Source organism: Eumetopias jubatus, unplaced genomic scaffold (genome assembly GCF_037043125.1).
Source record: "Eumetopias jubatus isolate StellerSeaLion01/CBP00866 unplaced genomic scaffold, mEumJub1_p1.0 scaffold_17, whole genome shotgun sequence".
NCBI classification, from domain to species: domain Eukaryota; kingdom Metazoa; phylum Chordata; class Mammalia; order Carnivora; family Otariidae; genus Eumetopias; species Eumetopias jubatus.
Genome location: NW_028274823.1, coordinates 35561290 through 35585154, shown reverse-complemented (window position 1 = coordinate 35585154; position 23865 = coordinate 35561290). Strand labels below are relative to the sequence as shown.

The window sequence follows — 23865 nt, the reverse complement described above, 5'->3', positions numbered from 1 at the left end:
TGAAGTCTACTTTATCTGAAACTAATATAAGTACTTAGCTTTCCTTTCATTGCTATTTGCATATAATGTACTTCCATCCCTTTACTTTTGGCCTACATCTTTATATTTAAAGTGGATTTCTTGCAGATAACCTGTAATTGGGTCTTGCTTTTTCGTCACATTTAACAATGTATGACTTTTAATTGGTGTGTTTAGACCATTTTCATTTAAAGTATTGGTATAGTTGGATTAAAATCTCCCATTTTGCTGTTTTCTATTTGTTGCATATTCTGTGCTTTGTTTCCTTTTATACCTTTCTGAATTTAAGTTGAGTGTTTTTATGTTTTCATTTTATCTCTTCCACTGATTTATCATTTATACTTTTTTTCTTCCTTTTGTTTTTTTAGGAGAGAATGTTCATGAGAGTGGCGTTGAGGGGGTTGGGGGGTTGGCAGAGGGAGAGAATCCTAAGCAGGCTCTGAGATCATGACCTGAGCTAAAACCAAGAGTTAGACACTTAACCGACTGAGCTACCCAGGCACCTCTTATCATTTATACTTTTAAGTTACCTTTTTTAAAAATAGTTTTTCTGGGATTAATGATACACATTTTTAAGTAATGTTAATACAGGGGCGCCTGGGTGGCTCAGTTGGTTAAGCGACTGCCTTTGGCTCAGGTCATGATCCTGGAGTCCCCGGATCGAGTCCCGCATCAGGCTCCCTGCTCTGCCAGGGAGTCTGCTTCTCCCTCTGACCCTCCCCCCTCTCATGTGCTCTCTCTCTCTCATTCTCTCTCTCAAATAAATAAATAAAATCTTTAAAAAAAAATAATGTTAACACACTTTCAAGTAATTTGCTGTTTCGGGTGTGATAAAAGTACCTTATAACAGTATGTTCCCAATTTCTCCTTCCTATCTCTTTTGCATTGTTTCATATATTTTGCTTTGGCATATGCTGTATACACCCAGGACATTGTTATTCTAATCGCTTTATTTATTTATTTATTTATTTTTTATGTGGCTACTAGAATTTTTTTTTTGCTGCTAGAATTTTTTTTTTTTAAGATTTTTTATTTATTTATTTGACAGAGAGAGACACAGTGAGAGAGAGAACACAAGCAGTGGGAGTGGGAGAGGGAGAAGCGATGCGGGGCTCGATCCCAGGACCCTGGGATCATGACCTGAGCCGAAGGCAGACACTTAACAACTGAGCCACCTAGGTGCCCCTAGAATTTTTTTTAACTATTTTATTTATTTATTTGACAGAGACAGAGACAGAGAGAGCACAAGCAGGCAGGGCAGCAGGCAAGCAGGCTCCCCACTGAGCAGGGAGCCCGACGTGGGGCTCGATTCCAGGACCCTGGGATCATGACCTGAGCCGAAGGCAGACGCTTAACCAACTAAGCCACCCAGGCGCCCTGCTACTAGAAATTTTTTAATTATATGGCTCATATCTATTGAACAGTGCTGTCCTAGAATTCTAGCTGTCACCTATTTTGCTACCTAACTCCTATCACTGGTTTTCCAATTCTGTTGTTGATCCTATTCATTATATCATGCCCCATTCTGAACTCTTCTTTCTAGACTCTGAGTCTAGGAAGTGTTTCGCCACTTTTTTTTCTAGTGTTTAGACTTAAGAGGGGCGCTTGGGGGGCTCAATCGTTGAGCGTCTGCCTTCGGCTCAGGTCATGGTCCCAGGGTCCTGGGATCGAGCCCCACATCGGGCTCCCTGCTCCACTGGAAGCCTGCTTCTCCCTCTCCCACTCCCCCTGCTTGTGTTCCCTCTCTCGCTGTGTCTCTCTCTGTCAAATAAATAAAATCTTAAAAAAAAAAAAATAGATTTAAGGATTTCTGGCTTCTTCAATAGCTCTGATGGGAATACTGGAATAGGATTGAAATGGCTATGGAACTATGATATACTCTTTTTAAGTCCCCTGCAAGCCATTTTCCCCAATCTTTCTGACATTTATTGCCTATACCAGTGGTTTTCAAAGTGTGGTCCAGGGACCGTGTAAAAGAATGAGCCAGGAGTAGGGCCCAGGGATCTAGGCGAGGTTTATGTAATACTGAAGTTCGAGACCCACTCACTGCCTGTGGCACTTACTGTCATGGATTGTAGTCACTCATGAATAAATTTCATTTTCCTGCTAGTTGTGATTCCTTGAGGGACTAGATTTGTGTTGATAGGTTCCAAGCTTATCACTTGAATTTCTTTTCCTTTTTCAATCATTTCCATTTAACCTGTAGTTGAACTTTGGTTTTCAACCTGTTTGCTTCCTCATTTGGTTTCCTCACATGGTGTACCATCTAGTGGTAATAGAGAGTAACTTCCATTCACCAAAGTTTAACTCTGAAGTCCTGAGAGGACTTTAGTTTTCTATCAGGGGTATATTGCAGTATACTGTGTGTACTAGGTGTATAGTTTGTCACACCCAGTATAATCTTAATTATGAGAAAGCTTTATAGTTGCCTTTGTTTTATAACATTTATAATTTTTTTCCATTTATTTAAGGTCATAGACAAGGCAAAACTACTTAAGAACAGAATGATTAATTGTGGACAGTTTAGGGACTAGACTAGAGGCTGCAGGTAATGCCCTTAAGTAATATAATCTAGTAGGAGGAAAAAAACACATGGGCAGATTTTATTTTAGTAACTGTATAGTTACTACTCTTAAGAGGTACAAAGTAAAGCATCATATCTGGAGGAGAGCTGGGAAAGGTTTTATGAGAAAAGAGACATTTCCAAAGGTCATTTAATGGCCGATATGATGTCAGTCTGCTGTGAAAAGACACTGGCCAAAGCATCCATCCTCAATGTAGAAGATTGATTAAGAACATGGGCTCTGGAGCCAGACTGCCTGGGTTCAAATATGCCATTTTTGAACTGTGTGATCTTGGGCAAGTTATAGGTCTTTTGAGTCTTAGTTTTCCATTTTAACAATGTTCTCTTTTTCTATAGGACATCTAAGGATATAATCAGCAAAACAGCCTCTTACAGTACACAATTTTGTGCTGATTGTGATGGCTTGTCACAGGAACTCAGACACTTTAACCAAGAAGGTACAAAATTGGTTGAAGAGTCTGTGAAACACTGTGATAAACTCAGTAGCAACCTTGAAGTAGTATCTCAAGAGACTGAACAGAGATGCGAGGCCCTGAACGCAAGCACACTTTCTTTTTCTGAACAGTGGGTATCTTGCTTAAACAAAAGGGAAGAAGAACTTCAGAACTTATTGGAGGTAATAACTTTGTATTTGGAACCACTTTGGAGAGAATAGTGATAATCAGAAAATTAAATATTCCTGGCTTAGAATTGGTTTCAAAACAGATGATATTTTAAAATAATGAATGAATTAAATTTTTAAAGCATAATAGTTGGTATCCTTATTCATGATCTAGTCTCAGGTACCTGTCTTCTAGAGCTTGAAATTATTTAACTCTTGTGTCTGTCTGTCCTGTATCTGTCCTTGGTTTTTGACTTGTTAGTGCTTTTAGTTAAGGGCACCCTGTTTTTTGAATATAATTCAAACCTATTATTGTTTAAATATTTAGGATATTGTTCTGATTGGTCAAAGGATACTTGATAGTTTTGTGTGTTTGCTTGATCTTAATACTTGCATGAGCCCTTTGTGGCTTGGTTTTTCTTTCTGTGCTATAAAAGGATTTTACTAATATTCTCAGGAACTAGGTAAAAGAATGTAAGTAAAAAAAAAATATTTTAAGCTATGTATAAGCTATTTTTACCAAAAGGAACCAGGGCTAATGGAGAAATAGCTGATTTCAGGTTTAAACAGGAAATATACCAGATAAGCCTAGAGATCCTGTCATACCAGAAGGTAAGGGAGCTATTAAAGATTAGTGGGGTTGTATCAAAAAAACATAGGGGCCCACCTGATGACACTCCTTTGTTTAAATATGGTATAATTTGAGTTTCAAAAGGAATAATTGCTATAATTGATTAAAATACATTAAATATCTTAAAGCTTATGCATTCATAAAAATTTCATAGGTCTCCTTTGGATTGTGTTAGGGAGGCAGTGCATTATTCTGAAAACTGGTAAATAAAGGGAAACAGTTGAGCATCCATATGTTTTTGCCAAAAGAATTCTATCGTGGTTTAGCAGGATAGTGGATGAAGCCAAGTGTTTCACAGAAGAATCCCAGCTAATGCAGAAGGAATGACAGAATTTGAAAACCACTATTTTGCAATCCTAGTGAGATAACCCCTGTGGACATTAATTACTATCTACACCATTTGAAAAAAACTGATGGAGAACTTTATTTTTATTTATTTATTTGTTTTTTAAAGTCGTGTGTGTGTGTGTGTGTGTGTTTTTATATTTTATTTATTTATTTTCACAGAGAGAGAGAGAGAGACAGCGAGAGAGAGACAGCGAGAGAGGGAACACAAGCAGGGGGAGTGGGAGAGGGAGAAGCAGGCTTCCCGCTGAGCAGGGAGCCCGATGTAGGGCTCGATCCCAGGACCCTGGGATCATGACCCGAGCCGAAGGCAGACGCTTAACGACTGAGCCATCCAGGCGCCCCTGTTTTTAAGTAATCTCTACACCCAGCCTGGGGCTCGAGCTCATGACCCGGAGATCAAGAGTCTCACGCTCTTCTGACTGAGCCAGCCAGACACCCCTTGATAGAGAACTTTATAATTAATAGGGTGATTACATGCAAACTCACTAATGAATCTTTTTTTTCTTTTAAATTTTATTTATTTTTTAAAGTAAACTCTACTCCCAACATGGGGTTTGAACTTAAAAACCTGAGATCAAGATCTGCATGCTCTACCAACTGAGCCAGCTAGGTCCCCTAACTGATTAATCTTAACATGAGAGATAATACCAGACATATGTGCTTTTAGCAGCACCTACAAAATATTCTTGCCGAACACTTAAAAAAGTATGAGGAAAGATATCCTATTATTAAGAGAGTTAAGACCAGAGGGTCTTAAGACCTAGTTTGCGTGGGATAGTCCTTGTTTACATCTGTTGTTTGGAGGTAATTGTTTTTAAGAACGGCCCTTTTCACTCTGAAAAGTATCCCAGTTTGGGTGATAAATTATATAGTCATCTACCTAAGACAAATCAACCAAATCTAATGATAAATTCAAATTGTGAAAAACATTTGAGATAATTGGAAAAGTTTGCATGCTGACTAGACATTTGCTATAAAGAAATCAATGTAAGTTTTTCAGATGTGAGAGTGGTCTTAAAAAGCTCTTAACTGTTAGAGGTGTATGCTGAAATAAATGGATGAAATGATACAGGATTTGCTTTAAAATAATTCTATGGGAGGAGGACTAAGTGGTTAATTTTGATCTATACCCCATGTGTTGATAAATGTTGAGACTGGGTAAATACAAGGGGGTTAATTATACTATTCTCTCTACTTTTGCATGTGTTTTTAAAACTTTTTACTATGGAAAATTTCAAGATAAGGAGCAATAATATATTGAATAAAACACCAACAGCTTTGATTTTAATAACGAAAGCTCATTTGCATCATTTACAGGTTGTAAACCAAGGCTGTAAGTCTGCAAGTTCAGAGATAACTGAAAAATTAAATGGACATAAAGCAGCTAATGAGAACCAGCGTAACATGTTTTTTGGTCAGATAACTACTGATGAAGAAAAGTTAATGGCACAAAGTCTAGAACTTAACGAAACCATAAAAATGGGTTTGACTAAGCTTAATTGCTTTCTACAACAGGACCTGAAACTGGATATTCCAACAGGTACTTTAAAGGGAAAGAGAATTGTTAAAATTTTTGAAGTTGAAGTCAACCTTGTACTGTGCCAGATGTTCAGAAAAACCAGGTCCTGCCATTGCCTGGTAAGAATTTTCCATCTCACTGTAGTCACCTCAAATGGAAAAAGTGGGACCCTAAAATATCTTTAATCAAGATTAGATATCATGATATGGGTGACATGTACTTGTCATGAAATTTGGGCATTACAATCAATAAAATTTTATAAATATTTAGGGAGCTGGCTTGGTTAAGAGAAGATTTTTACTTATTTTTAAGATTTTATTTATTTATTTTAGAGTGTGTGTGTACGCAGGGTGGGAGCAGAGGGGGAGGGAGAGGGACATGCAGACTCCAGGCTGAGCAGAGCCCAAGGGAGGCTTGAGATCATGACCTGAGCTAAAATTCAAGAGTCAGAAGCTTAACCAACAGAGCCACCCAGGCAGGTGCCCCTTTATTTTTATTTTTTTTAAGAGAGAGCGAGCACAGGGGCGCTCAGATGGTTAAGCGTCTGCCTTCGGCTCAGGTCATGATCCCAGGGTCCTGGGATCGAGCCCCACATTGGGCTCCCTGCTCAGCAGGGAGCCTGCTTCTCCCTCTGACCCTCCCCCTGCTTGTGTTCCCTCTCTCGCTGTCTCTGTCAAATAAAATCTTTAAAAAAAAAAGAGAGCACAGAGGAGTGGAGGAGTGGGGGTGGGTGGGGAGGGGCAGAAGGAGAGAATTTTTTTTTTTTTAAGAGAAGATATTCTATTTTTTTTTTAAAGATTTTATTTATTTATTTGAGAGAGCATGCAGGAGCAGGGGGGAGAGGGAGAAGAAGGCTCCCTGCTGAGCCCCCTGGGAGCCTGATGCAGGGCTTGATCTCACAACCCTGGGATCATGACCTGAACTGAAGGCAGCCACTTAACCAACTGAGCCACCCAGGCGCCCCAAAGAGAAGATATTTTAAAAGCAAATAAAAGGAAAACCAGCAACCATCTATGTAGCACAGTTTGTAAAAGGGCATTGTAATACCAGAAATAGTTGAGGAATGTAATTACATAAATCTAGTTTACTGGAAAAAGCTCAGCGTATTGTGTATTTCCTTATGTGTACCTCTCATTTTGTCAGATGGCAAAGATCATTTTAGGCTATAGTGATTTCAGGAAGCCTTCATGGAAGCAGGTATGCAAGCTATTGAACAGGATGAGTAATTGAACTTATTCTTTGGATTGTATTTAGGGTCGCAGACCCTGTAGATTTACTAAAAATCACTGAATAGATTTTATGGTATGTAAATTATACTTAAAAGCTTTTTTAAAAAAATATATAAAACAATTATAAAAGGAGATGATGCTAAAGAATGTTAGTTTATTTTTTCCACAAGGGTCCTGTAATATTTATTTCCACTTTTCAATGAAATTAGGAATATAAGTGTTAATCAGAAAGGCAAGTGCCTGTGTAAAATATGTATGAGAGCTTGAGTTCATTATAAAGAAATGTAACTGGGGGGCGCGTGGGTGGCTCAGTCGGTTGAGTATCTCTGCCTTCAGCTCTGCTCGTGATCTCAGGCTCCTGGGATTGAGCCCCGCGTCGGGCTCCCTGCTCCGCGGGGAGTCTGCTTGTCGCTCTGCTCCTCCCCCCGCTCATTCTCTCTCCCTCTCTCTCTCAGATAAATAAAATCTTTAAAAAAAAAAAAGAAATGTACTTGGTTAATATTTAGCTGCCACCAAATTTAAATGAAATGATTATCCTATGAAAGATCTCACTGGGAGAGCAGTACTCTTATTCCAGGAGTGCTACCATTTCTCGGAGCGCTTCGATCCCTTTTAGAGCCGATAGAACATCTTTCGTACATCCTCAGAGATGGATAATTTCATGTTTGGGGGTAGGTTGAATCCTGAAAATAGTTGAGTCTATCTAAGATCATTTGTCAAATTAGGAAATAGTAGTTGTAAGCAATCTGTGCATGACAGGTAACAAGACTGATTCCCATGTGTGGCAATGCCTATATCTTTGGAAGCCAGAGACTCATTCTAACAAAAAAAATCTTACTCATATCCCACACTTCAATTTTTTCCTATTTATGTAATGTCCACTAAAGGTACGACACCACAGAGGAAAAATTACTTCTACCCATCAACACTGGTGAGAACCGAACCACGTGAACAGCTCCTTGATCAGTTGAAAAGGAAGCAGCCTGAACTGTTAATGATGCTAAACTGCTCAGAAAACAACAAGGAAGACATCAGTCAGGTAAAATGTAAAGGATCATAATTTTAGAAGTCTCGCATAAACTCCTTATGTCATCATCTTCATATGAAGAATTTTATTCTTTGCCCTTAAATCCTACCCTGTTGCATTAATGGTAGTTGTCTGACCCTTAAGCCTGTTGCTTTTAATCTGGACATTTTTAAATTATTAAAGTAATAATAATAACCAGTATTTATGTTGTGCTTATTATGTGCCAGAGCCTGTTCTAAGCCCTTTACATACATACTCAGTTAATACTCTCAATAGCCTTATGAAGTGGGCGCTAGTACTATCCCCATTTTAGAGGTGAGGAAACTAAGAATTACCAAGTCACAGGACGGAGTTGCAGTTAGAACCTAGAAGAGCCCCACAAACTGTGTTCTTAACTGTAGTAATTATAGACAAGTTGGGAAGTAGAAAATAAATAAACTGTAGTCCCATTATTCTGAGATTACTACTTTTAACATTTTATTACAAGTACTTCTCTATGAGAAAACATATTTGGGATTATTTTCATTTATTTTTTAAATTTTCAAAGTTTTTTTTTTTTTTTAAGTAATCTCTCCACCCAGCATGGGTCTTGAACTTACGACCCTGAGATCAAAAGTCCCATACTCTTCCGACTTAGCCAGCCAGGCACCCTCATTATTTTTTAGACTTCCTACTAATTTGGTTGAGGTTTAACTTTTATACAATGGACATTGTGTCATTTTCAAAGAAGAAAGCTGCACGTATTTTGTGAAGATTTTTAAATCGGACTTAATCACTCATGGTACCTTCTTACGTCAGGACTTGGATGAAGAAAAGTCAGTTCTCGGGCACTCTACTGTAGAACCTCCGGGTCAGGAGCCATCTGTGGATGCTAGCGTGGATTGTTCATCAAGTGGTGGGATTCCATTTTTCCAGGTACATGATTATATCCTGTCACATAACCCTTCCACATCTGAAATAAGTCAGTCGTTGGCTATTGAATGCGAAGGCATTACTCTTAGTGGGTGGAACCGCAAAATATTTTGTCATTCCTTTGGGATGGCAGAAAAGATAATTTTTCTGATTTAAATTATTTACACAAATATAGATAATTGATCAGGGGTTTTCTGTAGGAAAATTAAAGGCAAGGTTTAACTTAATCTCCATCCTCAGATAGTACTCTTTAGCTGTTATGGTTTTCCCCTTTCCACTTCCTCCATATGCAGAATGGATACTGAGAGCAGTCATTTCTCTCTCCCCTCCACCTTTGACACGAAGTCTTGGAGCCTATATCTGCTCATACTCAGACTTTAAAAGCTAAGAAGTTTAAAAGACAGAGACTGAAGGCCTCTCAGGTTATATTAGTTTCTCCTACCTGAGACTTTTCTCTTGTTAAGGATTCCCCCATGTTTCCTGAGCCTCCTCACCTGCCTTGATCTTGATCACAGTTAAATCCTGTGACCTCTCCTAACTCCTTTTCAACACTCTTGGGAGCATGGCACTATAAACTGCCCAGCATCTTTCCTTTTATTTTGAAGATATGAGCCTAGACACAGTCTGTGATGGAAGGATTTTCTCACATAAGACACTGATGTCTACATTTTACAGTCAAAGTGCTGCTTCTGATAAGTGTATGTTCTTGTACCTCGTAGACTTGCAGGTCTTCCCACCAAAGCCTAAAGAAAGACCCTCCATCTGCGATTTAAGCTGTTAAAACTTCTAGCTTGATTTCTGTTAAATTCCTCTCTCTTTGCCTCAAGGTAGTTTTATCCCCAAATCCTTCCTACCTTTTTGCTTTATTCTTTACTATGAGACAACTCTAAATATATTTCTTTTCATTTTTCAACCCTCTCTTCTATCTTTAAAGTTAAGGAAAGAAGGAAAGTTAAGAAAAGAGAACCCTAAAAAAAAAAAGAAAAGAAAAGAGAACCCTAGTGACTACTTAATCCCCTGGCTGGAAATCCCTTCATTACTACAATTTATGGCATTTCGAAGGCTAGGCTTAGTGGTTCACCTAGGGCAGGGAAGGTCCTATCATACCAGAAAAGATTTGGGATTGGATTTTAGACCTTCAGCTAAAGTCTGAAAATTATTTTTTCCCTGCTAGCAGTCTCATGGGGAAATTCTGGGTTTGAAATTCTGAAGTTGGTTTATGATTTGTCTCAGCATGGATGATTGGTTGTGCAATGAATGTCATTAGTCTCCTAAAGCTCTCTATGGGCAAATATGAGAATTCCATTGAAATATAATTCCTAAGTGAGAAATATGAAATAAGTTTAAGAGAAAAGCTAAAATACAGTTAAGAAAAATGTCTTGAGTTAGCCATTTATCAGATTCTCTGCCTAAAATAGAATTGCCTTTTTTATATGATATCAAATCTTTGTTTTCCTAGAGCAGGATTTCTCAATAGTAGCACTATTGACATTTTGAGCTGGATGATCCTTTGTTGTGGTGGACTATCTTGTTATTATATGATGTTTAGCAGAATCCCTGGCTTCTACCCACTAGAAGCCAGCAGCACCTCTTAGTTTTAACAACCAAAAATGTCTCCAGATATTACCAAATGTCCTCTGGGGGGTAAAATTGCTCCCTGTTGAGAACCATTGCCCTACAGTAAAATCTTTAATTATGCCTTGGAAAATCATGCAGAGAATTAATACTTCTTTCACCTCACTCCTTCCATTGATGGTAAGATGAAGAAGGCATTCATTTCTACTTGCCAAACAAATTGTTGGCTCCAATTTGTGCTGAGCCTTTTCCACACTTAATTTCTTGCCTGTAACCCAGAGAACTTCGAAAATAGAGTGTAGAAGGGAAGCCTGGGTGGCTCAGTCGGTTAAGCATCTGCCTTTGGCTCAGGTCATGATCCCAGGGTCCTGGGATTGAGTCCTGCATCGGGCTCCCTGCTCCGTGGGGAGCCTGCTTCTCCCTCTGCCTCTCTCTCTCTTTGTCTCTCATGAATAAATAGATAAAATCTTAAAAAAAAAATAGAGTGTAGCTAATATGTATCAAATATTACTTTATATTGACTTAATTTCTCCCCTTATGTCCACAGCATAAAAAATCACATGGAAAAGACAAAGAAAACAGAGGCATTAATTCAGTGGAGAGGTCTAAAGTGGAAGAAACTACAGAGCATTCTGTTACAAGGAGCAGACTACCTCTACGAGCCCAGATAAATCTTTAGTTAACTTGAGGGATTGGTGATTCTATTTTTAAGAAAAATGAAAAATAAAACCTATAACTCCAGAACTTAAGCCTTATGGATAGATGAAAAACAAATGGAAAATATCAAGGCAATACTGTAAATTCAGTTGGATTTAATATGTCTACTCATTTTTCTGTCATCTCTGTAGTTCACTGTGTATTAAGTTGGGTTTTATTTGGGACTTGCATTGAGTAAATATGTATTTTTAGCTTTTGATGTAAAATAACCCTTTCCTAAAAAAATGAAAAATATTTTTCTCAAAAAAAGAAGAAAAATACTAAAAAAAGGAAAAATATTTTTCTTGTATCTCACTAGGTAGCATATATATAGAAGTTGTACTGTCCTTCTAGGATTTAACTTACATAGGTAAATATCGCCAACTTGGTCTTGGGAAGGACCATCTCTACTTTTCTTGCTATGATTGAATTATGTCTCTATCTGCTTGCCTCCTTCCCTAGACTTTTCCATTCTGCATTCTCAGCTCACTTTCTCCTTTTTCATTTGTGACCAAACCATTTGTAGAGCTACAAAATGGTATCCATTCTTATTATGAGATAGTGTGAATTTTACCTAGAAGTCTTTTAACACTTTCTGTGGTTCTAAAATTACTGTCAACAATAAACATAACTCTAGAAGTAGTCCTTCCTTCCATGTTTTTAGTTTGTTTCCCCCTAGATGTAAAAGCATTCCTTTATGAGGCCTAACACATTAGCCCCCACAGAGTTCGTAAAAAGCCAGCTTCTCTAGAATATAGATTACTCTTATGGGAGAACTACCAAGAACTCTGATTAATGGCTGTGTGGCCTATATGTTGTGCAGAAGGTCCCAGTGATTTAAGGGCTTTTTGGAACTACTAATTATGACTATAATTTATATCCTTTTGCTTACCTGATGAAACTTTGTTCTTTGTATATAATAAAATATGTATATGTATATTTTTCTTTAGTGAAATCTTAACCCGTAGAAGGGTCCTGATGATTTTGATCTAGCAGCCAAATTTCTGGAAGTTGGATTTTTCAGCATGAATAGCAAGCACACTTAGAAGGAATATAGGCAAAGAAAAAATTTTGTGCCTATATCAAGTTAAGTGTATACATTTAGAGAGATTTGACTGTGATAGCTAAGTAAAGCCAAACCCAATTGGAGAATTAAAAAATGTTCTACTTCAAGGAACTAAATTTACCTTGCAGAAGTATTAATCACCTTAATAAAAGTAATGATACAGTTCTCTGCAAAATCAGATGTCAGCATAAGCTGTGGATAATATCTAACAAACTGCCCTCAGTAACTCTATTAATAAATTTGGTTTCTACATTAACTTGCTTGCCCTATTATTTCTTATTTGGTAATGGGTCTCTTTACAGAGTTTAGCAAGTTGTTCCAAAATTCCTAAAATATACTTCCACACAGGGGTGCCTGGGTGGCTCAGTTGTTAAGCGGCTGCCTTTGGCCAAGGTCATGATCCCAGGCTCTTGGGATCGAGCCCCACGTCGGGCTCCCTGCTCAGCGGGAAGCCTGCTTCTCCCTCTCCACTCCCCCTGCTTGTGTTCCCTTTCTCGCCATGTCTCTCTCTGTCATATAAATAAGTAATCTTAAAAAAAAATACACTTCCACACAGATATCACCTAGGATGAAGTGCCTTGGTAAACATCCCAGGCTCCTTTTTTTGAGATTAAGAAATCCGGGGCGCCTGGGTGGCTCAGTTGTTAAGCATCTGCCTTCGGCTCAGGTCATGGTCCCAGGGTCCCGGGATTGAGTCCCACATCGGGCTCCCTGCTCGGCGGGAAGCCTGCTTCTCCCTCTCCCACTCCGCCCTGCTTGTGTTCCCTCTCTCTCTCTGTGTCTCTGTCAAATAAATAAAATCTTTTAAAAAAAAGAGATTACGAGATCCTCTGTGCCCTCAGGACCAGTGAACAGGATCCCTCTGCTCTGAGAATGTGGGCTGCTGTCTGACCACCATGGAGCTGGAAGGGGAATGGAGCAAGGGCAAGTAAAACACCAAAAAGATTTCCTAGTTTTTAGCTTGCCTTCTCTTGATTGAGCACTCGCTTGGTTGCTATAAACCTAGTTCTGACAAAGTTGTTTCTGAACATTTTTGCCTCCGGAAGAATGAATCCTTGAAGCTACTTACTCTATTTTTGCTGATGGTTATTTTTTGAGTGCTTGATATTGTATATGAGAAATTGTAGAACTAATTTAAGGCTTGGGATGCTAAAATTCTCCAGTGATTTGGGGTGCCTGGCTGGCTCAGTCAGTGGAGCATGTGACTCTTCATCTCGAGATTGTGAGTTCAAGACCCAGGTTGGGTGTGGAGCCTACTTAAAATAAAAAACTATGATAAGGCAAATAAACAACCTGCTGCTACCTGCAGCAAAAGATGATAGTTGAGGTAAAATAAAGGAGTGCCTAAAGCCTGAGAGGGAAAAGACAGGAGAGAATTTCTTGAGGAAATTAGGCCATTCAAAGACAATGCATATTGGGGAATTGAGAAAGCCTCTCACGTCCAGCCAATTTATGTACTTGGAGAAGACCCTAAGCTTTCACTACTGCTGACCGATCTTTAGGTTCGGCACAAGCAGAAAGTGAAAGCTAAGGCAGATTTAAAAAAAAAATTTTTTTTTAAAGATTTTATTTATTTCAGAGAGAGAGTACACAAGCAGGGGTGGGTGGGGGGTAGACAGGCCGAGGGAGAGGGAGAAGCAGACTCCCCAATGAGCAGGGAAGCCTGATGTGGGGGTCGATCTCAGGACACTGAGATCATAACCTGAGCTGAAGGCAGATGCTTAACCAACTGGGCCACCCAGGCGCCCGACTAAGGCAGACTTTAAATGGCCTAGCTAAGCATTGAAGTTGTGCTCCAACAGTCTGCAAAGACTGGGAGGATTTTTTTCTTTTTCTTTTCTTTTCTTTCCTTTTTTTTTTTTTCTTGTTTTATTTTTTGGTTATTGGCATTCAAGGAAATCTGTCACCAGTAATACTAGCTGAATGCAAGCAAAAAGAGACTTCAGAGATTACCTGAGTCAAAGAACTGAAATTTGAAAATAGTTTAGAAAAGTAACAAACCGTTAGAGCCACAGCAAGCAACAAAAACAAACCCTGAGGCATGAAAAATCTGATTTCCAGGATGTCACATTATAATACTAAAAAAATTTTAAGATTTTATTTTTTTGAGAAAGCACGTGCGCACGAAAGCAAGGGAGGGGCAGAGGGGGAGGGAGAGGAAGAGGGAAAGAATCTCAAGCCGACTCCCCGCTGAGTGGGGAGCCTGATGCTGGGCTTAATCCCACAACCCTGAGATCATGACCTGAGCTGAAACCAAGAGTTGATCAATGAGCCACCGAGGCGCTCCAATACTAAAAACTTTTAACAAAAAACTAAGAAACAAAGTATGGCCCATTTACAGAAGAAATTAACACAAACCATCCCTTATGAAGGACAAATACTGGACTTTAAATGAACTGTCTCAAATATACTCATAGAGCTAAAGGAATTCAGGAGGGTAATGTCTCAACAAATAGAGAATATCAGTGAAGAAACTAAAGAAGAGCCATACAAATTTTGAGCTGAAAAATATCAAAACTGAAAAAAAAACACACACACAAATAGACACACACACATACACAAAACACCAGAGGGTTCCAATAGCAAATGTGAGCTGGCAGTAGAAAGAAGCAGTGAACTTGAAGCTAGGTTATTGAGAGTGTCTAATCCAAAGTGCAGAAAGAAAAAAGAATGAAGGAAAATAGAGCTTAAGAGACCTGTGGAGCACAGTGAATCATACCAACATTCTCAAAATGGGAGTACCAGAAGAAGAGAGAAATGGGCAGAAAGAATACTTGATAGAAAGCTGAAAAGTTCTCAAATTTATTACAACACTTGAATCTTTACATACAAGAAGCTCAATAAATCCAAACAGGAGAAACTCAGAGATCCACAAGACACATTATATATTCAAAAGCTGAAGACGGAATTGTGAAAGCATATGAGTGTAGTCTTCAAGGAAATGCAAATCAAAATCACAGTGAGGTACCAGTTCATATCCACAAGGATAGCTAGAGTAAGAACAGAAAAGAACAAGTATTGGTGAAGATGTCACACTCACTGTCTCAAATAAGTAAAATCTTAAAAAAACACACCAAAAAACCCTCCCCCACCCCCACTCGCACGCTCTCTCTCTCTCTCTCTCTCTCTCTAAAAAAAATAAAAATGTGTACATTGTGTGCTCATAAAACACAGCTGCTTAATACTCCTTTGAAAAATAACTTTGTATACAAGAAGATAGACCTGGACCAAAAAAAGAAAGATAATGGAAACAAATCATAGAAATTTCAGCAAATGGAGCTGCAAAACAAGATCTTTCAAAATTAGACGTTTAAAGAATTTAACGACATGAAATATTTTGAATGATAACTGGAAATTATAAAAAGTCAGATGGAAATTCTGGAACTGAAAAATTCAACAAATTATAAACACTGAGAATGGGCTTAGTCTGCTGGATAGAGTTAAATTAAAGGGAGTTTTAAAAAGTGGACGATAGGTTAAAAGAAAATAGTTACACTGAAGCATAACAAGACAAACGGACAAGAAACCCAAAGAAATGGTATGGTGAAAAGGTCTAATGTACATGTAATTAGAGCCTCCAAAGGAAGCAGAGAATGACTGATGCTCTGTAAATCTCCAGCAGGATGAACATCAAGTCACACCGAGATACACCATAGTTAAACTGCTAAATGCCAACAATAAAGAAAAAATCTTTTAAGTAACTAGAGAGAAAAAAAAGGCACTATTTTCATAGGAAGAAAAATTAGGCCGACCGCTGACTGCAACAGAAAGAAAGGAAGCAGAAAGTGGAATGACAGCTTCAAAGTAATGAAGGTAAAGTCAGCAGGAATGCTGGAGCTAGGGCCCCCATAAAAGCAATGAGACACGGAGAAAATTGGTCAGGATAACATTTTTCATAATTCTGGTAATTAACCAAAGGCTTAGAATAATCCAGGGAGCATTTCTTTGTATTTTTAAAGGTTGTATTTTGGTTAAAATGATGAGTTTTGTGGTATTTTAACTTGACCTATTCTTACCACTCTCCCCAGCTCATTAGCCTTGAAAACCAACAGTCCCACAATCACAGTGAAAACCAGTAGCCTAGAAGCCACTGCCTGGGTCGATTAGGTTTGGAGCCCCCTGAAAACACCATTCTCAGATAACTGTCATTATTTGACCTATCTGGCAATTCTCCGGAAAACCTGCATTCAAGGGCCTGTCTTTATTTGACCTGAATCCAACCTTGCTCAGTGCGAACAGCATTTTCCTGGGGGCATTTGAAAGAAGAAGCCACAGCCGTGGTTTGTGTTTTGCATTGCACTTACCTGAGTTAGTGATCTTCCTCCTCAAGAAAGTTGAAAAAGAGGGACGCCTGGTTGGCACAGTTGGTTGAGCTTCTGACTTGGGCTCAGGTCATGATCTTGGGGTCCTGGGATCGAGCCCCAAGTTGGACTCCCTGCCCGGTGGGAGTCTGCTTGTCCTCCTGCTCTCTCTGCCCCTCCCCAACCCATCTCTTTTTCAAATAAATAAAATCTTAAAAAAAAAAAAAAAGGAAGTTGCAAAAGAAGGGCAAACTAAACCCAAAACAAACATAAGGAAGGAAACAATAAAGATTAGAGTGGAGCTAAGTGAAATAAAAAATTAAGAAACAATAGAGAAAATAACGGTCGTCATCGAATTCTATGCCTAATGAAAATATTTTTTAGGGGGCGCCTGGGTGGCTCAGTCGTTAAGCGTCTGCCTTCCGCTCAGGTCCTGATCCCAGCGTCCTGGGATCGAGCCCCGCATCGGGCTCCCTGTTCCACGGGAAGCCTGCTACTCCCTCTCCCACTCCCCCTGCTTGTGCTCCCTCTCTCGTGTCTCTCTCTGTCAAAGAAATAAATAAAATCTTAAAAAAAAAGAAAAAATATTTTTTAGGAATGATGGTGCATTAAAGGCATCTTGTCTGTCTAAAAGAATGAAGATTGATTTTGTCACCACCAAACTGGCACTAAAGGAAATATTAAAGTGTTCTTTAAGCAAAAAGAAAACGATACCAAATGGCATCTCAGAGATGTAGGAAAGAACAAAGAGCAATGGAAAATGTAAATGCATCTGAAAAGGTAAATAATCACTGTGAAACAACAATGTTTTGTAGGGCATAAATATAAATTCTCAAGAATAGCACATGAAATGGAAGAAGGGTAAGAGGCATTAGGGGTTCTTTTTTATTTTTTAAGATTTTATTTATTTATATGAGAAAGAGAGCATGAGCAGGGGGAGGGGCAGAGGGAGAGGGAGAAGCAGGCTCCCCGCTGAGCAGGGAGCCCGTTGCAGGGCTGGATCCCAGCGCCCTGGGACCATGACCTGAGTGCAAGGCAGATGCTTAACGGATTGAGCCACCCAGGCGCCCTGTGTTTAGGATCCTTTGATCGTCTGGGAGGTAGTAAAGGCTCTAATTAATATTAGACTTTAGTAAGTAAAGTGTAAGTAAAATATTAAACTTGAAAAGAATATATTCTCCTATCATGGGATGGATGGTTCTATAACGGTCAGGTCAAGTTGGTCAAAAAGGTTGTCAGATCTTCTCTCACCTTAGTGATTTTTTTTGTCTAGTTCTATTAACTAAAATGTTGAAGTTTCTAACTATAAGTGTAAATGTATTTATTCTGTTTCTAACACCTCCTTTGTAAGGTACATACATAGTTAGAATTGTTATACTTCTTGGTAAATTGACCCTTTTACCAGTATATAGTGTCCCCCTTTATCATTGGTGATATTTCTTATTCTAAAGTAAATTTTTATATTAATGTAGATACTCCAGCCATCTTTTTTAAATTTTAATTTAATTAATTAATTTATTTATTTTTTAGAGAGACTGCTCATGGGAGGGAAGGGGGAGAGGGAGAGGGAGAGAATGTTAAGCAGGCTCCATGCCCAGTGTGGAGCCCAATGCAAGGCTCGAATTCACGACCCTGAGATCATGACCTGAGCTGAAATCAGGAGTCTGATGCTCAACTGACTGAGCAACCCATCCAGCCATCTTTTGATTAGTGTTTGCATGGTAGATCTTTTTCCTTTTATTTTTTTATTTTTACTTTTTTAAAGATTTTATTTGTTTGACAGAGAGAGACCCAGCGAGAGAGGGAACACCAGCAGGGGGAGCGGCAGAGGGAGAAGCAGGCTTCCCGCTGAGCAGGGAGCCGGAGGCGGGGCTCAATCCCAGGGCCCTGGGATCATGACCTGAGCTGAAGGCAGACGCTTAATGACTGAGCCACCCAGGGGCCCAAGATCTTTTTCCTTTTAATTATCTATGTCTTTTCTATTTGAAATGGCTTTCTTGTAAATAGATTATAATTGTTTTTTATCCAATCTGACAATGTCTTTTAATTAGCTTTAGACTGCCTACATTTAATATTATTGGTCTTAAATATATGATCTTGCTACTTGTTTTCTGTTTCCTCTGTTCTTTGTTCCTTTTCCCTCTTTTTCTTCCTCCTTTACAATTAATTGATACTGTTATGAATCCATTTTATTGCCATTAAAATTTTTGTTTAGTCATTGCCGAAAGGCTTGCAGTAAATATACATCATGAATTAATCATAGTTTACCTTCAAAGAAATTATACTGTTGCATGTGTAGTTTAAGAACCGAACAATAGGGCGCCTGGGTGGCTCAGTTGGTTAAGCGACTGCCTTCGGCTCAGGTCATGATCCCGGAGTCCTGGGATCAAGTCCCACATCAGGTTCCTGGCTCAGCGGGGAGCCTGCTTCTCCCTCTGACCCTCTCCCCTCTCATGCTATTTCTCTCTCTCTCTCAAATAAATAAATAAAATCTTTAAAAAAAACGAACAATAGCACACTTTTAATTATTTCTCATCTTTTCTGTGGTTGTTTTCATTTTATTTTTATATTTGCAATAAAACCACAATACATTGCTACCATATTTTTTTATGAAAGTCAATTATCTTTTAGAGGTGTCAAAAATAAGAGAAAGAGTGGCTTCCTATTTATTTTCATTTTAACCATTTCCAGAGATCGTTGTTTTTGTAAATCCATTTCTTTGTGTACAATGCCAGATTCTCTGATATATTCCTCTTGCTTAAAGAAATTCCTTTAACATTTCTTATAGTACAGGATGGCCGGTGAGGAATTCTGTCAGTTTTTATTTTCTAAATAATTCTCTATTTTGTCTTCATTTTTGAAAGATATTTCATTGGGTGTAGAATTCTGGGTTGATAGTTATTTTCTTTCTTTCTTTTTTTTTTTTGTTTCAAGTTTTTACTTAAATCCTAGTCGGTTAACATATAATGTGGTATTGGTGTCAGGAGTAGAATTTAGTGATTTATCACTTACATACAACACCCAGTGCTCATCATAACAAGTACCCTCCTTAATGCCCGTCACCCATGTAGCCCATCCCCCACCCAGCTCCCCTCCAGCCACCCTCAGTTTGGTCTCTATCATTATTTTCTTTCAGCACTTTAAAGATATTACTCATTGTCTTCTGGTTTGCAGTTTCTAACAAGAAGGCTGGTAATGTAATGTAATTCCCATCTTTGCTCTTCTGCATTTAATGTCTTCTTTCTCTGGCTGCCTTCAAAATTTTCTTTATGACTCTGGTTTTCAGTGGTTGTAATAGGGGGCAGGGTGCTAAGTTGCTGGAGGGCTTTTCTCAGCATTTCGGCTCCATCCTGTGCTTTCAGCCTTCCCTGTGTGCCTGAGCCCTGGAAGGGTCTCTAGGCACACTTTTGCCTTTCCGCCACGGAAGGATGCTATGCCTTGATTCTTGGGGTTTTCTGGCAGGTGGAGGGTGGAGGTTGAGGAAGGTTTTCTGCTGTGCAGGTCCAGCCTTACTCCTATGCGGGCCCTGTGCCCCAAGTCTTGGGGGAGTTGGGTTTTCTCAGTGATCCTGTCTCTCCCTGGGGTAGCCAAACTGCCCATATCTTCGGCAGGTTCTTTGCAGGGAAAAGCATCCTGCCCTTCCCCTAGGATAGAAGTTTTGTTTGTTTGTTTGTACCTTTATCTCAATCGCAGTGTTCTTCACCTGTTCCCTGCAAGGGTGTTGCCCTTCTCCCTATGGCTTTTGTCTGTAAGGAAGGAGGGTCTGGGCAGAGCTCCATGCCTTTTCTTGTAGCGAAGGCTGTTCCCTTTCCAAGCCTGCATCACAGCCTCCCGTCTCTCTTGAGAACCTGGTGAAGTCTGTGAAGAGGCTGCTAGTGGATGCAAATTCCCATTGTGTCTGCACTTCCTAGGGATTCTATATTTTCTCGTTAACTCATGGTAAGCCTTTCACGATTTATTAAAATTTTAGCTGAATTCTCCTTACAGGTTTACATGGTATCTGGTGTCTCCTCCTCCCAGGCTCTGCCACAGGTCAGCTACTCCTCCTCCCCGTCTCTCCTTGGAAGGCCTATCTTTCCTGAGAGTACTTGGCTGCCCTGAGACCTTAGCTCTCTGATGTGTTCAAGAAAAGTTATATAACTTATCTCATTTTTTCTTGTAGAGCTTTCTACGTCCTAGGTGGGAGCAGAATCAGTGTAATCTTGCATTAACATTGTCTAACTTCTCAAATAGTCGAACTGATTTCAAGAGAGATTTCCTTTTCAAATCCTTCCCTATTTTGTTCCTATTCTACTCTTCTTAAAAAAAAAAATGGTTAGATGTTTACTTACCATTTCTTCTTGTCCCTTGCCAGCCCAAAGTCTTTCCCAGTCTTTCTGGTCACCTTCTATGCCTTCAAGATACTTTCCCAATGTGTACTTGAAGATACCTAGGAAAAGAAGAATTTGATCTGATATCTCCTTAGGTTTACTCTAACCCCCTTATTCGAAAGCTTTTGTTTCGAAGGAAACTTGTTGCTTTACCTTGGCTTGGCACAGTATCTGATGCAGTAAGTGGTTTTTGTTCATCAGGAGCATCAGTAGCAGATACCCCTTGGGACATTTTCCCCCAAAGAGGAAGAGAAAGAAGAGAAACTGGCAAAACCACTTTATAGATATTCTATTAAAAATATTATTTTAGGGGCACCTGGGTGGCTCAGTCGGTTAAGCGTCTGCCTTCAGCTCAGGTCATGATCCCGGGGTCCTGGGATTGAGCCCCGCATCGGACTCCCTGCTAAGGGGGGAGACTGCTTCTCCCCCTGCTCGCCGCTCCCCGTGCTTTGTGCTTTCTCTCTCTGACAAATAAATAAATAAAATCCTAAAAAAAAAGAAAGAAAATACTTATTTTAAAAAAAAGAAGAAATAGAATTGATGAGCCCAATAATCTTTTCCTGAATTTTTTGGTAAAGACATATAATAGGCTTATTTCCTATCCTTTACATGAAAAGTATCTATGACTTATTTAAAATAAAATATTGGATAATTAAACTATAACAAATATGTTTTAATATATGGAGCTTAAAATAACAGTGCAATTATAATTTTCAAATAAAGGGGGTAGAAATCAGATTTATTTTGTTTTTTTTTAAAGATTTTTTTATTTATTGTACAGAGAGAGAGAAAGGGTACAAGCAGGCAGAGCGGCAGGCAGAGGGAGAGGGAGAAGCAGACTCCCTGCCGAGCAGGGAGCCCGATGCGGGGCTCGATCCCAGGATCCTGAGATCATGACCTGAGCCGAAGGCAGACGCTTAACGACCGAGCCACCCAGGCGCCCCTCTTGTCCTCATTCTTTCTGAAAATTCTTTTTTTTCCCTTGCTTTCTATTTCCTTTTTTAAAATTTTACTAACTTTTTAATTTTAATTCCAGTATAGTTAACACAGAGTGTTATATTAGTTTCAGGTGTATAATATAGTGATTCAACAATTTCTTTTTTTAAAAAAAGGTTTTATTAATTTATTTGAGAGAGAGAGAAAGAACGAGCAATGGGGAGGGGCAGAGGGAGAGAGAGAAAGAGAAGCAGACTCCCCACTGAGCAGGGAGCCCCAGGTGGGGCTCGATCCCAGGACCTGGAGATCAGGTCCTGAGCCAAGGCAGACATTTAACTGACTGAGCCACCCAGGCGCCCATGATTCAACAATTCTATACATTACTCAGTGTTCATCGTGATAAGTGTCCTCTTTAATCCCCTTCACCTATTTCACCCATCCCCCCCCACCTCGCACCCATCAGTTTGTTCTCTATACTTAAGAGCCTGTTTCTTGGTTTCTCTCCCTTTTTTACCCATTTGTTCATTTATTTCTTAAATTCCACAAATGAGTGAAATCCATGTGGTATTTGTCTTTCTCTGACTGACTTATTTCACTTACTCACTTATTTCTCTGGCTCTAACCATGTTGTTGCAAATGGCAAGAGTTCATTCTTTTTTTTGGCTGAATAATATTCCATTGTATACATATACCACATCTTCTTTATCCATTCACCTGTCGATGGACACTTGTGCTGCTTCCATAATTTGGCTATTGTAAAAAATCCTGCTATAAACATAGGGTTGCATATATCCTTTCCAATGAGTGTTTTTGTATTCTTTGGGTAAATAACCAGCAGTGTGGTTACTGGATCATAGGTAGTTTTATTTTTAATTTTTTAAAAGATTTCATTTATTTATCAGAGAGAGAGAGAGAGCACAAGCAGGGAGAGTGGCAGGCACAGGGAGAAGCAGGCTCCCCACCGAGCAGGGAGCCCAATGCGGGACTCAATCCCAGGACCTTGAGATCATGACCCGAGCCGAGGGCAGACACTTAACAAACTGAGCCACCCAGGCGTCCCTCTATTTTTAATTTTTTGAGGAACCCCCATACCGTTTTCCACAGTGGCTGCACAAGTTTGCATTCCCACCAACTGTCCATAAGGGTTCCCTTTTCTCCACATCCTCGCCAACTCTTGTTTCTTGTGTTTTTGATTTTAGCCATTTTGACAGGTGCAAGGTGATACTTGTTGTTTTGATTTGCATTTCCCTGATGGTAACTGATTGATGAACATCTTTTCATGTGTGTGTTGGCCATCTGTATGTCTTCTTTGGAGAAATGTCTGTTCATGTCTTCTGCCCATTTTTTTTTTCCTTAAAACTATTTTTTATTTCTTACACCATCTCTTAGGAGATGATGATCATTTTTTTTTTCCTCTAGCTTACTTTATTGTAAGAATACGGTAAATAATATGTATAACATACAAAATATGTTAATCAACTATGTTATTGGTCTTCTGTCCATTTTTAAATTAGATTGTTTTTTGGGTGTTGGGTTTTGTAAGTTCTTTATATATTTTGGATACTAAACTTCTGTTGGATATGTCATTGGCAAATATCTTCTCCCATTCTGGAGGTTGCCTTTTAGTTTTGTTGATTGTTTCCTTCGCTGTGCAGAAGCTTTTGTAGTCCCAATAGTTTATTTTTGCTTTTCTTTCCCTTGTCTCAGGAGACATATCTAGAAAAAAGTTGCTACAGCCGATGCCAAAGAGGTTACTGCCTGTGTTCTCCTCTAGGATTTTTATGGTTTCAGGTCTCACATTTAAGTCTTTAATACATTTTGAATTTATTTTTGTGTATGGTGTGTGAAAGTGATCCAATTTCTTTTGCATGTTGCTGTCCAGTTTTCCTAACACCATTTGTGGAAGAGACCGTTTTTTCACCATTGTATATTCTTTCCCGCTTTGTCGAAGATCAATTGACCATGGAGTTGTGGACTTATTTCTGGGTTTTCTGTTCTGTTCTATTGATCTATGTGTCTATTTTTGTGCCAGTACCATACCGTTTTGATTAC

The 23865-nt window shown here is 39.1% G+C and overlaps 1 protein-coding gene and 1 long non-coding RNA gene across 3 annotated transcripts in view; one reads left to right on the top strand and one right to left on the bottom strand.

The window, feature by feature from the left end:
* Nucleotides 1-12982, top strand: part of KIF11 (kinesin family member 11) — a 44090-nt gene extending 31108 nt beyond the window's left edge. Inside the window, exons 18-22 of the mRNA XM_028098435.2 lie at nucleotides 2939-3218; nucleotides 5500-5722; nucleotides 7818-7969; nucleotides 8756-8872; nucleotides 10992-12982. Of these exons, the coding sequence (XP_027954236.1) occupies nucleotides 2939-3218; nucleotides 5500-5722; nucleotides 7818-7969; nucleotides 8756-8872; nucleotides 10992-11123 (904 nt within the window). The 3' untranslated portion in view covers nucleotides 11124-12982. The remainder of the gene's footprint in view (nucleotides 1-2938; nucleotides 3219-5499; nucleotides 5723-7817; nucleotides 7970-8755; nucleotides 8873-10991) is intronic.
* The window catches only part of LOC148162153 (uncharacterized), a 43984-nt gene that overhangs the window by 10623 nt on the left and 9496 nt on the right, over nucleotides 1-23865 (bottom strand). Inside the window, exons 2-3 of one of the 2 annotated variants that reach the window (XR_015767141.1) lie at nucleotides 21194-21364; nucleotides 20839-20936 (exon numbers count right to left, since the gene is read on the bottom strand). This is a non-coding gene — a long non-coding RNA (uncharacterized LOC148162153). Of the gene's footprint in view, nucleotides 1-20838; nucleotides 20937-21030; nucleotides 21151-21193; nucleotides 21365-23865 lie in introns of those variants that run through there. The other variant, XR_015767140.1, reaches the window with a different exon arrangement.